The sequence below is a fragment of the Salvelinus fontinalis genome, chromosome 32 (assembly GCF_029448725.1).
Source record: "Salvelinus fontinalis isolate EN_2023a chromosome 32, ASM2944872v1, whole genome shotgun sequence".
In the NCBI taxonomy this organism is placed as follows: domain Eukaryota; kingdom Metazoa; phylum Chordata; class Actinopteri; order Salmoniformes; family Salmonidae; genus Salvelinus; species Salvelinus fontinalis.
Genome location: NC_074696.1, coordinates 18,173,424 through 18,185,973, shown reverse-complemented (window position 1 = coordinate 18,185,973; position 12,550 = coordinate 18,173,424). Strand labels below are relative to the sequence as shown.

The following is a 12,550-nucleotide window of genomic DNA, read 5'->3' as shown; positions in this document are numbered from 1 at the left end:
CATATAAGTGAAATAATCTGTCTGTAAACAATTGTTGGAAAAATGACTTGTGTCATGCACAAAGTAGATGTCCTAACCGACTTGCCAAAATTTGTTTGTTAAAAATACATTTGTGGAGTGGTTGAAAAACGAGTTTTAATGAGTCCAACCTAAGTGTATGTAAACTTCCGACTTCAACTGTATATATAGGACAAAACACACATCACTACAAGAGAGACACAACAACACTACATAAAGAGAGACATAAGACAACAACATTTAGTCATGGCAACACAATTTGTTTAATGTGGAATGCATTGTTCAGCGCATTGCGCAAGTGGGCCAAAGGCAAGTATTTATTCAAGACAAATATGCTGCAGACCAGCAAGAATTCCTCCACGGACTTACGCCAGTCCACAGACCAGGGTTTGAGAAAGGCTGGAATAGGCTATGGATAATTTTTTCTGAGACTACACTAGGAACACTTGATATTGTGAGTCCAGCAGAGAATCAGGGATGAGGGGCATCATCGGGCACACATGAGATACTATAATACTGTAAGCAACTAATTCTCAAACACTTAGCAGTATGACATTTAATTGATTACAAATTACATGACCCTCTCCTGGACTAAATTACAAATTGCATAACCCTCCCCCATGTTCCTCCGGGTAACTATTGTATAAATGTTTTACCTCTCCCTTAGTTTGCAGTGACTTTCACTTCCTCTCGAGTAGCCGGGATTAGCACAGAAGGCTAATATTTCACAACTATTTCAAAATCAAATCAAATCAAATGTATTTATATAGCCCTTCGTACATCAGCTGATATCTCAAAATGCTGTACAGAAACCCAACCTAAAACCCCAAACAGCAACCAATGCAGGTGTAGAAGCACGGTGGCTAGGGAAAACTCCCTAGAAAGGCCAAAACCTAGGAAGAAACCTAGAGAGGAACCAGGCTATGAGGGGTGGCCAGTCCTCTTCTGGCTGTGCTGGGTGGAGATTATAACAGAACATGGCCAAGATGTTCAAATGTTCATAAATGACCAGCATGGTCAAATAATAATAATCACAGTAGTTGTCGAGGGTGCAGCACCTCAGGAGTAAATGTCAGTTGGCTTTTCATAGCTGATCATTAAGAGTATCTCTACCGCTCCTGCGGTCTCTAGAGAGTTGAAAACAGCAGGTCTGGGACAGGTAGCACGTCCGGTGAACAGGTCAGGGTTCCATAGCCGCAGGCAGAACAGTTGAAACTGGAGCAGCAGCACGGCCAGGTGGACTGGGGACAGCAAGGAGTCATCATGTCAGGTCGTCCTGAGGCATGGTCCTAGGGCTCAGGTCCTCCGAGAGAGAGAAAGAAAGAGAGAATTAGAGAGAGCATACTTAAATTCACACAGGACACCGGATAAGACAGAAGTACTCCAGATATAACAAACTGACCCTAGCCCCCCGACACATAAACTAATGCAGCATAAACACTGGAGGCTGAGACAGGAGGGGTCAGGAGACACTGTGGCCCCATCCGATGATACCCCCGGACAGGGCCCAACAGGAAGGATATAACCCCACCCACTTTGCCAAGGCACAACCCCCACACCACTAGAGGGATATCTTTCAAAACAACATTTATTGTAAGACACATATTGATGTATTCAGTCCAGGGTGCCACCTGTCAATGATTGATTGTTTGGTGCCACCCCCTTGTTTTCGTGCTAAGTGAAAACACTACACAAGAAGTAGGGAAGTATAGGGTCGCCCACGACCTGCAGATTCTGGCTTTAAACAGAACATTTGTAGACTTCCTCAATCTGGACAAAGTTCCTCATGGTTACACCCAGATTCCCTAAAACAGACTGTATTCCTTATCACTGTGGTTTGCAACACAATACTAAATAGACTTATACAGCAGTCGCTTTCACCAAACTAACTATGAAAACCATAGATGGCTATGCTGTATTGAGAAATGCTGCAATTTGCATGACAATAACTTTACAGTACAGTTAAGGACTCAGGTCACACAGAGGAATGAATCGTACTACAGACAACCGTGATAACAGTAATGCTGTAGCTTACATCATTTCTCACTTTTTCCTTCCCTATATTCCACATTTCTCTGAATATGATTAATCGTTTTTGAAATAACTCCTAGACTTATTAAACAACTATTGTGATGAACACAGTTGAGGGGAGTGAAGAATGTGTCATAGGAATGATTGGTATCAAAGGTTAAAGGAGGCCTATTTAAGTCCTTCATGTAGTTTGAGCTATTTTTAATATCTAAATTATTGGCTCCCCTTAAATCTGAACTCAGCCCCTGAATGACTTCCAAGAGGTTAGGAGTCACCATAAAAGCAGAACCTGGTATCCTAGGTGATCTCTAGGTGACATCCCTGAGGTCATGTAAATTCAGCCATCGGTGGTTTCAAATGATAGAGATATGTAATATATGGCTCACTGAACCAAGTGGTCTTGATTTCCTTGATTAATGTGTTGACCAGGGGCCCAGAACACTTGGAGAACGAACAGATAAGCAAAAGTATTTATGCCTGCCTTTGAGGGGGTTGGCAGATTGCTACAAACCTATCAGAGGAGCGTGTCTGTCTCCCGTATGCATATTTCTGTCTATTGTTTGTCTATTAAACCTTTAAATATAGAACTCGTTGGGGTTCTTCATTTTCCACACCTTGACCAAATTCACGATTCCCGAGACTATAAGGTCTAGTGATCATTGTATTGACGGACTGACATAATGAAAATCAAAGGGTCTATAAAGCCAACTGGTGCTATTGGACATGGTAATATACTGTTAACAACTTCTGGATTCGTCACTGACCTAAGCTTCTGTTTAGTGCATTGTTGGCATACATGGGGAACTGAGATAAAGTTACTTATTTGTTATAAAAAGTGGGAGGATCAAATCTAGTGTATGAAGAGCAGTTGCTTGGTCAAGGAGTCATGCAGTCACCCCATTGTGTAATCTCATCACAGGAAGTGTTTGGATCACTAAACTGAGATCAATATCAAGGCTAAGGTAAGTGAGATTTAAAAAAGAGAAAATCATTTCATATTAAACTGTGCAATTAGAAATCACAAACTATAAGAATTAGTAAACAACAAATGTATTCAATTATTTTAATCTTAGTCAAGTAATTCAGAAGTCATGTAAATTTAGATGCGTTTGAAATTGAAAGTAAACTAAGACACCATGTTAGTGCTGTGGCAGCGTGTTCGGAAATTCACTCTGGATTCTGGAGTGCCAGAGTGCGTTCAAAGTGTGCTCTGGGCTATCAAAAATTCAGAGCGTTGTCAGATTGGCCGTTTGTAGGCTAAATTCAGAGCATTTCGCTCTGGCACTCTCAAACCACCCTCATGTTTTTCATCTTAATTTTGCTCATCTAAGGGTGCGTTACAAATGAATAATCTGACAGAACTGGCACTCCAGAGTGAATTTACAAACGTACCCTAAGATAAAGACAAAGAGTTGGAAATTTCACAAGGTATAATGATCCAATAAACTTAAAAAAATAAACATCATACTCAACCTACTACAAAATTCCTCTAAATCGTAACCACTTGTTTAATCCCTATCCTTTAGATGTGGAGCATAGCTACATTGGTGTTAATGCTGACAGGGTCTGCCTCTTGCTACATCACGTGCCCTGGTGGGAAGGTCTGCTCTGATCAATCAACCTGTTGTTTGACTAAAGGAGGATATGCCTGCTGTCCAGTTCCCAATGTGAGTAACCAGGGTTCACATTAGGGCAATTTGTAGCCTGGTCCCAGATCTGTTTTGTCATGTAAACAGTCATAGCAATTGGCAGCACAAACATCTGGAACCAGGCTAGGGAATTTGATCACACTAGTAAATGGGATTCTCAGCAGCACTAAGGTTGTAAATACTGGAGAAAAAAAACAGCATACTGCTACTGTTGTTTCCTTTTCTTTTGGATTACAAAAACAATATTTCAGTTGAAAGACCTTGGGTTTAGAAAGCTGTATGAGCAAAGACCTTGGGTTTAGAAAGCTGTATGAGCAAAGACCTTGGGTTTAGAAAGCTGTATGAGCAAAGACCCAATAAAGGTATTTTGACTGCATATCACCTTTTTTTTCATTATGTTTTCCAGGCGGTGTGTTGCTCTGACATGGCCCACTGTTGCCCGTCAGGCTTCAACTGCAATGCCATCACCCAGAAGTGTGAGAAAGGCGACCATCCATGGAGCAGTGTGCCCATGCTGAACAAAGTGGCTGCAGAGGAACCAAGCTCTCCTGTCTCTGCTCCGCTCGAATCTGACAGCAGCCCTGTCCAGAGCAATGCAGTGGAGAGCTCCATGGTCGGCAAGGTGCAATGTGACAACTATTATGCTTGTCCCGATGGCACCACCTGCTGCCACCACCCCACAGGCCTGTGGTTCTGCTGTCCGTACTCTCCTGTGAGTTGACTAGTTTTTCTTTGCTTGTAGTATGTTGGTTTGAAGGGCTCTTGTCAGTTTGTAATAGTGTTATAGAGTAGCTGGCAGTATTAGGAAATTAGTGACACTTTGTTGTTGTTGTATTATGTTTTTATTACAGCTAACAAACAAAACATACTACACAATAAGTTATTCATATTTTTCTAAACTGGATATTTTCTCAGAAATATTAAAAACAAGAATTTGAGAGCTGTGGTATGCAAAATGGGTATGCATGAAACAATATACGTTATACTTAATTCCAAAATGGTTATTGTCAATATACAGTGAGCTATAAAAGGATCGGGACAGTGACATTTGTTGCTGTTGTTTTGGCTCTGTACTCCAGCACTTTGGATTTGAAATGATACAATGACCAAGAGGTTAAGGTGCAGACTGTCAGCTTTAATTTGAGGGTATTTTCATCTATATTGGTTCAACCGTTTAGAAATTACAGCAGTTTTTGTACATAGTCCCCCCATTTCAGGGAACCAAAAATATTTGGTAAAATTTCACTTATATGTGTATTGAAGTAGTCAAATGTGTAGTATTTGGTCCCATAATCCTAGCACACAATGATTACATCAAGCGTGTGACTCTACAAACTTGTTGTTTCAGATGATCTAGTGTAATTTTGGAGTCACTTTTATTGTAAATAAGATTATAATATATTTCTAAACATGTCTACATTAATGTGGATGCTACCGTGATTATGGATAGTCCTGAATAAATTGTGAATAGTGATGAGTTAGAAAGTTAGACGCACAAATATCATACCCCCAGAGCCAAAACAACAACAACAAATGTGTCACTGTCCCAATACTTTTGTAGCTCACTGTATCAACTTGTATACGTCTGTTTTTCCACAGGGTAGGTGCTGTCTAGATGGGTACCACTGCTGTCCCTATGGCTATGACTGTGACCCCACATACACTAAGTGTGTGAGGTATGGCAACCTGAGGTACCCTTTTGCTCCGAGGCAGGCCCCTTCAATGATCGAAGCCATCAAGGTCTCCAAACCGGAAAACAAGGTCCACGATCAGGTAGGTACCTATGCATCACACTCACAGGCAACCAATGTTTGTGTAGGCAGTGGACATTGTTCTCTTTCTGTGTTTGTTATTGTGCCACTCAACTCAGTCTAAGAGAAAATCACTTTTGAAACCCACCTTATGGGCATTAAAAATAATAATGAATAGAGAATGATTTCCTGCACACTGGTATGCTATTACATTTTACCCTCTGAGAGTAGTTAGTAATGTATTCACATTACTCCCCACGCAACCAGATACTCAGATGTGCGAGTTCTTTTTACATGTTGAACCCCTGAGTAGAACATTGATGGTGTGGTTGTCTTCATTCCCTCGTCTTTTAGCAGGTCTCATGGACAGCTCTAGTTCAGGCCGCTGACAGCACGCCACAGGCTGGAGTCATTCACTGTGACACTAAATTCTATTGTCCTTCTGCATCCAGCTGCTGCAAGGGACCTAATGGCAAATGGGGATGTTGCCCATTCCCACAGGTAAATATACTGAAAGTGTTGAGTGTACTGTAGAGGGGATTTAATACAACTGACATTAAATACCACTGAGCTATCATTTGATAAAGTAGTATATCAATGTTATGTAGGTAGAGCATGTTTACTAATGTAATGCACATTTTATCTGTAGTGCACGTACAGAGCAGTGTGAAATGTTTTAATCAAATCAAATGTTATTTGTCACATGCGCTGAATACAACAGGTGTAGACCTCACAGTGAAATGCTTAAATACAAGCCCCTAACCAACAATGCAGTATTAAGAAAAATACCCCCAAAAAAGTAAGAAATAAAAGTAAGAAATAATTAAAGAGCAGCAGTAAAATAACAATAGCGAGGTTTAATATATGCAGTTGAAGTCGGAAGTTTACATACACTTAGGTTGGAGTCATTAAAACTCGTTTTTCAACCACTCCACACATTTCTTCTTAACAAACTATAGTCTTTGCAAGTCAGTTAGGACATCTACTTTGTGCATGACACAAGTCATTTTTCCAATAAATGTTTACAGACAGATTATTTCACTTATAATTCACTGTATCACAATTCCAGTGGGTCAGAAGTTTACATACACGAAGTTGACTGTGCCTTTAAAGAGCTTGGGAAATTCCAGAAAATTATGTAATGGCTTTAGAAGCTTCTGATAGGCTAATTGACATAATTTGAGTCAATTGGAGGTGTACTTGTGGATGTATTTCAATGCCTACCTTCAAACTCAGTGCCTCTTTGCTTGACATCATGGAAAAATCAAAAGAAATCAGCCATGACCTCAGAAAGAAAATTGTAGGCCTCCACAAGTCTGGTCCATCCTTGGGAGCAATTTCCAAACGCCTGAAGGTACCACGGTCATCTGTACAAACAATAGTACGCAAGTATAAACACCATGGGGCCACGCAGCTGTCATACCGCTCAGGAAGGAGACGCGTTCTGTCTCCTAGAGATAAACGTACCTTGGTGCGGAAAGTGCAAATCAATCCCAAAACAACAGCAAAGGACCTTGTGAAGATGCTGGAGGAAACAGGTACAAAAGTATCTATATCCACAGTAAAACAAGTCCTATATCGACATAACCTGAAAGGCCGCTCAGCAAGGAAGAAGCCACTGCTCCAAAACCGCCATAAAAAGCCAGACTACGGTTTGCAACTGCACATGGGGACAAAGATCATACTTTTTGGAGAAACTTCCTCTGGTCTGGTGAAACAAAAATAGAACTGTTTGGCCATAATGACCATCATTATGTTTGGAGGAAAAAGGGGGAGGTTTGCAAGCCGAAGAACACCATCCCAACCGTGAAGTACGGGGGTGGCAGCGTCATGTTGTGGGGGTGCTTTGCTGCAGGAGGGACTGATGCACTTCACAAAATAGATGGCATCATGAGGATGGAAAATTATGTGAATGTATTGAAGCAACATCTCAAGATATCAATCAGGAAGTTAAAGCAAATGGGTCTTCCAAATGGACAATGACCCCAAGCATACTTCCAAAGTTGTGGCAAAATGGCTTAAGGACAACAAAGTCAAGGTATTGGAGTGGCCATCACAAAGCCCTGACCTCAATTCTATAGAAAATTTGTGGGCAGAACTGAAAAAGCGTGTACGAGCAAGGAGGCCTACAAACCTGACTCAGTTACACCAGCTCTGTCAGAAGGAATGGGCCAAAATTCACCCAACTTATTGTGGGAAGCGTGTGGAAGGCTACCTGAAATGTTTAACCCAAGTTAAACAATTTAAAGGCAATGCTACCAAATACTAATTGAGTGTTTGTAAACTTCTGACCCACTGGGAATGTGATGAAAGAAATATAAGCTGAAATAAGTCATTCTCTCTACTATTATTCTGGCATTTCACATTCTTAAAATAAAGTGGTGATCCTAACTGACCTAAAACAGGGAATTTTTACTAGGATTAAATGTCAGGAATTGTGAAAAACTGAGTTTAAATGTATTTGGCTAAGGTGTATGTAAACTTCTGACTTCAACTGTACAGGGGGCACCGGTTAGTTGAGGTAATTGAGGTAATATGTACATGTAGGTAGAGTTATCACATTAAGATCATGTGCAATATTATGCATATTTTATATTACTATCATGTTCTGAGGCCTATATTTTTTATTTTTAGGCGAAGTGTTGTGCGGATGGCCTGCATTGCTGTGAATATGGATACACCTGTGACCCAAACTCATACAAGTGCAGGAAATGGTACTCTCAGATTCCTTCAGGTCTGAAGGATGATGCTAATCAAGATTGACACAATTTCAAATGATTTATGATCTTGGCCCTATCCTGACATTGGATTGTACCCTTTTTGTGAATGCATTTTAATTTAACCTTGCACTGATGAATACAAGAATGTTGAATCATGTCACCCAATCATTAAAATGTTTCCTTGTTGAGTATTTACTGTATCATTCCTTATAGGCTATCAATCTCCACTGGCTAAATTGTATCAGTCATATATTTATGTACAGTATGGGTGTGTTCGTAAATTAATTCTGGAGCGCATGGGTGTGCTCAGAGTGCGCTCTGGGCGATCATAAACTCAGAGCGCTGTCAGATTGTCAGTTACTACATTCAGAGCGCACACTAGACGCTTTGGTCAAGGAGTAGGGTTGATCCTAGCATTCTGACCTCACAACTGCAGTCAAGCTAACTGGCTAACGTTGGCTAGCTAACGTACTTCCAGACACAAATGAGAGAACACCTCAGTGTGACCATTTTACTCAGCCTGTCGGAGCTGGTTAGGCTTTTTTCATGTTATCCAGGGCGTTGTTGACTGTAACTGTACTGCTGGCATCAATTTCGTTACGCCAACGTTTACTGACACCAGCCTTATTCAACCGGTGTTGAGCGTTCGTAAAGTCATCAGTTATTCTGCGCTCACGCACACTCAGACAAGAGTGTTCTGAAATCGGAGAAGATAGCCAGAGTGATTTTACGAACGCAACCTATGTATCATTCATGCTCTTCACTCTCCGAGCCATTGCCCGTATTATACGTGAAGCTCTGTGCACGTGAATTGGAGTTACTATGGTAACAACAAGTAGCTAACATTAGTGTTTATGTATCCACAGCTAGCTACTAGCCAACAATCCTGCCTCCTATCTACAATGGCTGAAATGTCTGCTATGACCAGAAAATGTATTCAGAATCTCGCTGAAACTCTTTCTAAACACGTCAAACACTGTAAGTTTGAGTTTTGATAGCTAACGTTAGTTGTCAGAGTCTACGTTGCGTCCTGAGATAGCTATGTTACAGTAACGTTTCGCAGAACTTCTAAAAATAAAAGCTAGCTAGCCAACTAACGGTTACCTAGTTTCTACTTCGCTGCATTTATCTAGCTACAGTAGCTATATATCTAATAACAAAACGTGCACACAAAAGTTAATAGCTAGCTATTGTTGTCTAGCTCCTCCAACTAAAACTCACCTTCCATTGAACGTGTTGGCACCACTGTTTACGTGACAGATGGGGGCGCTATAATCTTGCTTTGTTGAGATCATGTCAAAGTATGTCCTGTGTTGATGCAAATTAATAAAAGCATATATCAGTCTATGTAAATTGAAATGATGCATATGGAAGCAGTACTAACTAAACAGAAACGGATTGTCTGATCCGACTATTCAATGGACTCCTGGGGGATCAGAGTGACAGGAGGATAGGGAATGGCCTGGACAGTGGGAAATTCAGGAATATTCTGCACAATACCTTTGGAATGACTGATGATATGATCATGGATAGAGGTAGGTGTGTCTCTTTTGTCACATAAAACAGAATGTAAGCATCAAATAAAGTATGATACTGATGTGGTAAGGTATCACAAAAAAATGGTATTATATTCCAGTCTTTTGCACATTTGACAAGGACAACGACAGCTACGTCAGTGTGAAAGAGTGGATCGAGGGACTATCAGTCTTTCTCCATTGGGACATTGGATGAAGCTATAAAGTGTATCATGTAGGCTTTTTGACTGTTATCTACGATATTACTACCCATGTATTGACTCTGCCCCCCATTTGGTTTTCACAGCTTTGATGTGTATGACTTGTGTACATTTCCCGGGAAGAGATGTTCCATATGCTGAAGAACAGCCTGATCAGACAGCCCACAGAGGAGGACCCAGACGAGGGCATCAAAGACCTGGTGGTAATCACGCTCAAGAAGATGGTAATGGCAAAATGTTTATCTTCATTTTCATCAGGTTAAACCAGGCTGAATGCTGTGCTACCTATTGTTTAACCTGCCAGGCTACCTTAATTGTACCCTGTGTTTACAATCACTGTTTAACTTGGCCACAATTGACCAATTCATGTTTCAGATTAAATATACTGTCTGAACATAAAATATCAATGAGTTGTTTCCTTCCTCAGGATCATGACAGCAGACTGTCCTATGCAGACTTTGAAAAGGCAGTGAGAGATGAGAATCTATTGCTTGAGGCTTTTGGAACCTGCCTTCACGATGCCAAGGTGACCCTTGAAGTTAAGACTGTAAAAACAGTGTAATGACTTGTCTGTCTGGATTGGACAATATAATATTTTGCCATTGTCTGACATGTTCTTTCCTTTTGTGTTACAGAGCATATTGGCATTTGAGCAGCATGCATTCCAGGATTCACTTGAGCGTTAAGGACATCACTAAGTTATTCATAACACCATTTTTTATTTTTTATAAACAAAAATCTGCTCATACACTGATGGGAAATGTATAAATAAAACATGTTGAGAAAATATGAAGTTCCGTTTGAATGGTGGAAATGTAAGAACTTGCTAATGTCCACCTCATTCCCTGTGAGAAGCAGTCTTTCAGGACAGGTCTGTTAGATTCTCCTCCGAGGCTTTGCTGACTTTGTCTTCTTCTCTGTTGGCTTGACTTCAGGAACTGATGCAACCTGAGAACAAGGAAAGAAATTAATTTACTGTAGTGTTGTATCACTCTTCAATTGTATGAAATTGTTGTGAGTGAACAATTTGAAGAAGCAAATGACCACGAATATACCTTTTTCAATGTATTTCTGATCATGTTGGCTGTTATGTTCAATGACTCGTCCGCCATATCCATCTTAGGCCGGTCTGGTAGTTTTGGTCCAATGAGGATTTCATTTTTGTCCACAAAGCCAAAAAGTGAGTCTTTATTAGTTTCTACTATTTTCCGTTTTCTGTTCTCCAAATGTGTGGTCCTCGGTACGAATCTTGGGGGTGCTGCAGGGGGTGGATTCTTACTCAGTCTTTTCACTATTCCTCTGTCTCCCCCAGAAGAGGAGGGAACGCTGCTTATGTTGGGTGCCAGCTGCTGTTTAGTATTTATGGCATTATGCAATGACCCCATTTTGTCCTCTGTTGGAATAGTCCTGCATTGGTTTGCCTGATAACTATACAACCGATCATAAGATGGGGCATGTCTGTAAGGAAGAAACTCCTGTGGGGGTAAAGGCAATAAAGGAAATCCTAAATAATGGCCTTGGCTGGTACTCGAAGTCTCTCCCTTATTGCTGGTATCACTGGATCTCTGATCATCACCCGAGGAAGTCCTGGCTGTGGTAGCAACTGCATCTGAAGACATGGGCTTTTTGCCCTCTTCCTCCCCGTGGTCCTGTTCCTTTGCTTCTCAACCGAAAAAGAAGAATCATATGTCAACTAACTACATCATAATAACCATTCTTACATTGGGAATGACATACCAGAGATAGTTCTGATAATATTCTACTAGCACAACACCTGTACTTTTATTTTGAGTTGTCCTGTTCACATATCGTCTCCTGTCTTGCAGCTTTAGTCTGGTGTCCTCCACCGTCTCATACTCTGGGGCATAGCACACATGTAGTAAACCTCCAAAGAAACTCTTCTCATCCATGTGCCGTTTGGCCGCCCTGAAACACAATTACTTTAAAGTATAACTGGCTGAGACAGGTGGTCTACCAGCTGGTGTACAAATAGGCTAGATAAAACTAGGGCCTGAAGTTTTTCCTGACCAGGTTACATGAAGGTCAGGGAAAACACCTGTCCCTGTCTATCTCATCCTAACCTATAAAACCTGTCCTAACCTTGCACTGGTGAGTTTCTGGAACTTGATGAGGTAGACCTCTGTGAATTGCTCTGCAGGGTACTCATCCAGCACCCTGTACTCCTCCACAACCCCGTACAGCGCAGAGAGCTCGATCAGTTCTGTCATCACCCCGATGGCTGGGACTCCTTGCAACATCAGGTAACGAGACTCCAAGTTGATGGTGTACACCTACAGGGGCAATATAGCACGAGTTAGAAATACATTAAATTGTATCTATCAATCAACCAAATACATTCGATTTCTAGCTAGCTAGTTCGCTAGCTCACTTGGCCAAGTATTGAGCATGGATACAGAATTTCGCTGAAGGAAACGATATTCCTACCTTAACTGCTTTAAGTCTTCTCCCTTCTCTATACTTCGGTCGTGAGGGGCAAATCTTTTGCTGCTCATGATGTTTATAAACCTCTGGAGTGCTCCAACATGAGCTGTTGGTAAATCCTGCCATATTTGCGAATTACAACAAAACCAAACCGGAAGTAGTTTCCCAGACGACAATAATCGGATCTGAGCTCATCGATGTCTC

At 41.1% G+C, this 12,550-nt stretch overlaps 3 protein-coding genes across 4 annotated transcripts; 2 read left to right on the top strand and 1 right to left on the bottom strand.

Moving 5' to 3' along the window:
- The first annotated feature begins 2,902 nt into the window (after positions 1-2,902).
- LOC129830824 (progranulin-like) lies at positions 2,903-8,360 on the top strand. The gene is made up of 6 exons (XM_055893585.1): positions 2,903-3,011; positions 3,576-3,716; positions 4,105-4,410; positions 5,298-5,471; positions 5,804-5,950; positions 8,084-8,360. The coding sequence occupies exons 2-6, from the start codon at positions 3,576-3,578 to the stop codon at positions 8,210-8,212; spliced, it is 897 nt and encodes a 298-aa protein (XP_055749560.1). The 5' UTR covers positions 2,903-3,011; the 3' UTR covers positions 8,213-8,360.
- Positions 8,361-8,523: 163 nt separating this feature from the next.
- Positions 8,524-10,626, top strand: LOC129830825 (calaxin-like). Its single transcript, XM_055893586.1, has 4 exons — positions 8,524-9,704; positions 9,991-10,128; positions 10,332-10,430; positions 10,540-10,626. The coding sequence occupies exons 2-4, from the start codon at positions 10,030-10,032 to the stop codon at positions 10,588-10,590; spliced, it is 249 nt and encodes an 82-aa protein (XP_055749561.1). The 5' UTR covers positions 8,524-9,704; positions 9,991-10,029; the 3' UTR covers positions 10,591-10,626.
- rbm48 (RNA binding motif protein 48) lies at positions 10,600-12,535 on the bottom strand. Of its 2 annotated transcripts, none has more exons than XM_055893583.1 (5): positions 12,350-12,535; positions 12,005-12,195; positions 11,679-11,830; positions 10,960-11,564; positions 10,600-10,852 (listed from the first exon to the last, which is right to left on the bottom strand). In XM_055893583.1, exons 1-5 carry the CDS (start codon positions 12,470-12,472, stop codon positions 10,781-10,783), a joined length of 1,143 nt encoding a protein of 380 aa, XP_055749558.1. In that variant the 5' UTR covers positions 12,473-12,535; the 3' UTR covers positions 10,600-10,780. The 2 variants fall into 2 exon arrangements, with proteins under 2 accessions (XP_055749558.1, XP_055749559.1); XM_055893584.1 differs by having other exon boundaries at positions 11,685-11,830; positions 12,350-12,534.
- Positions 12,536-12,550: the final 15 nt, after the last annotated feature.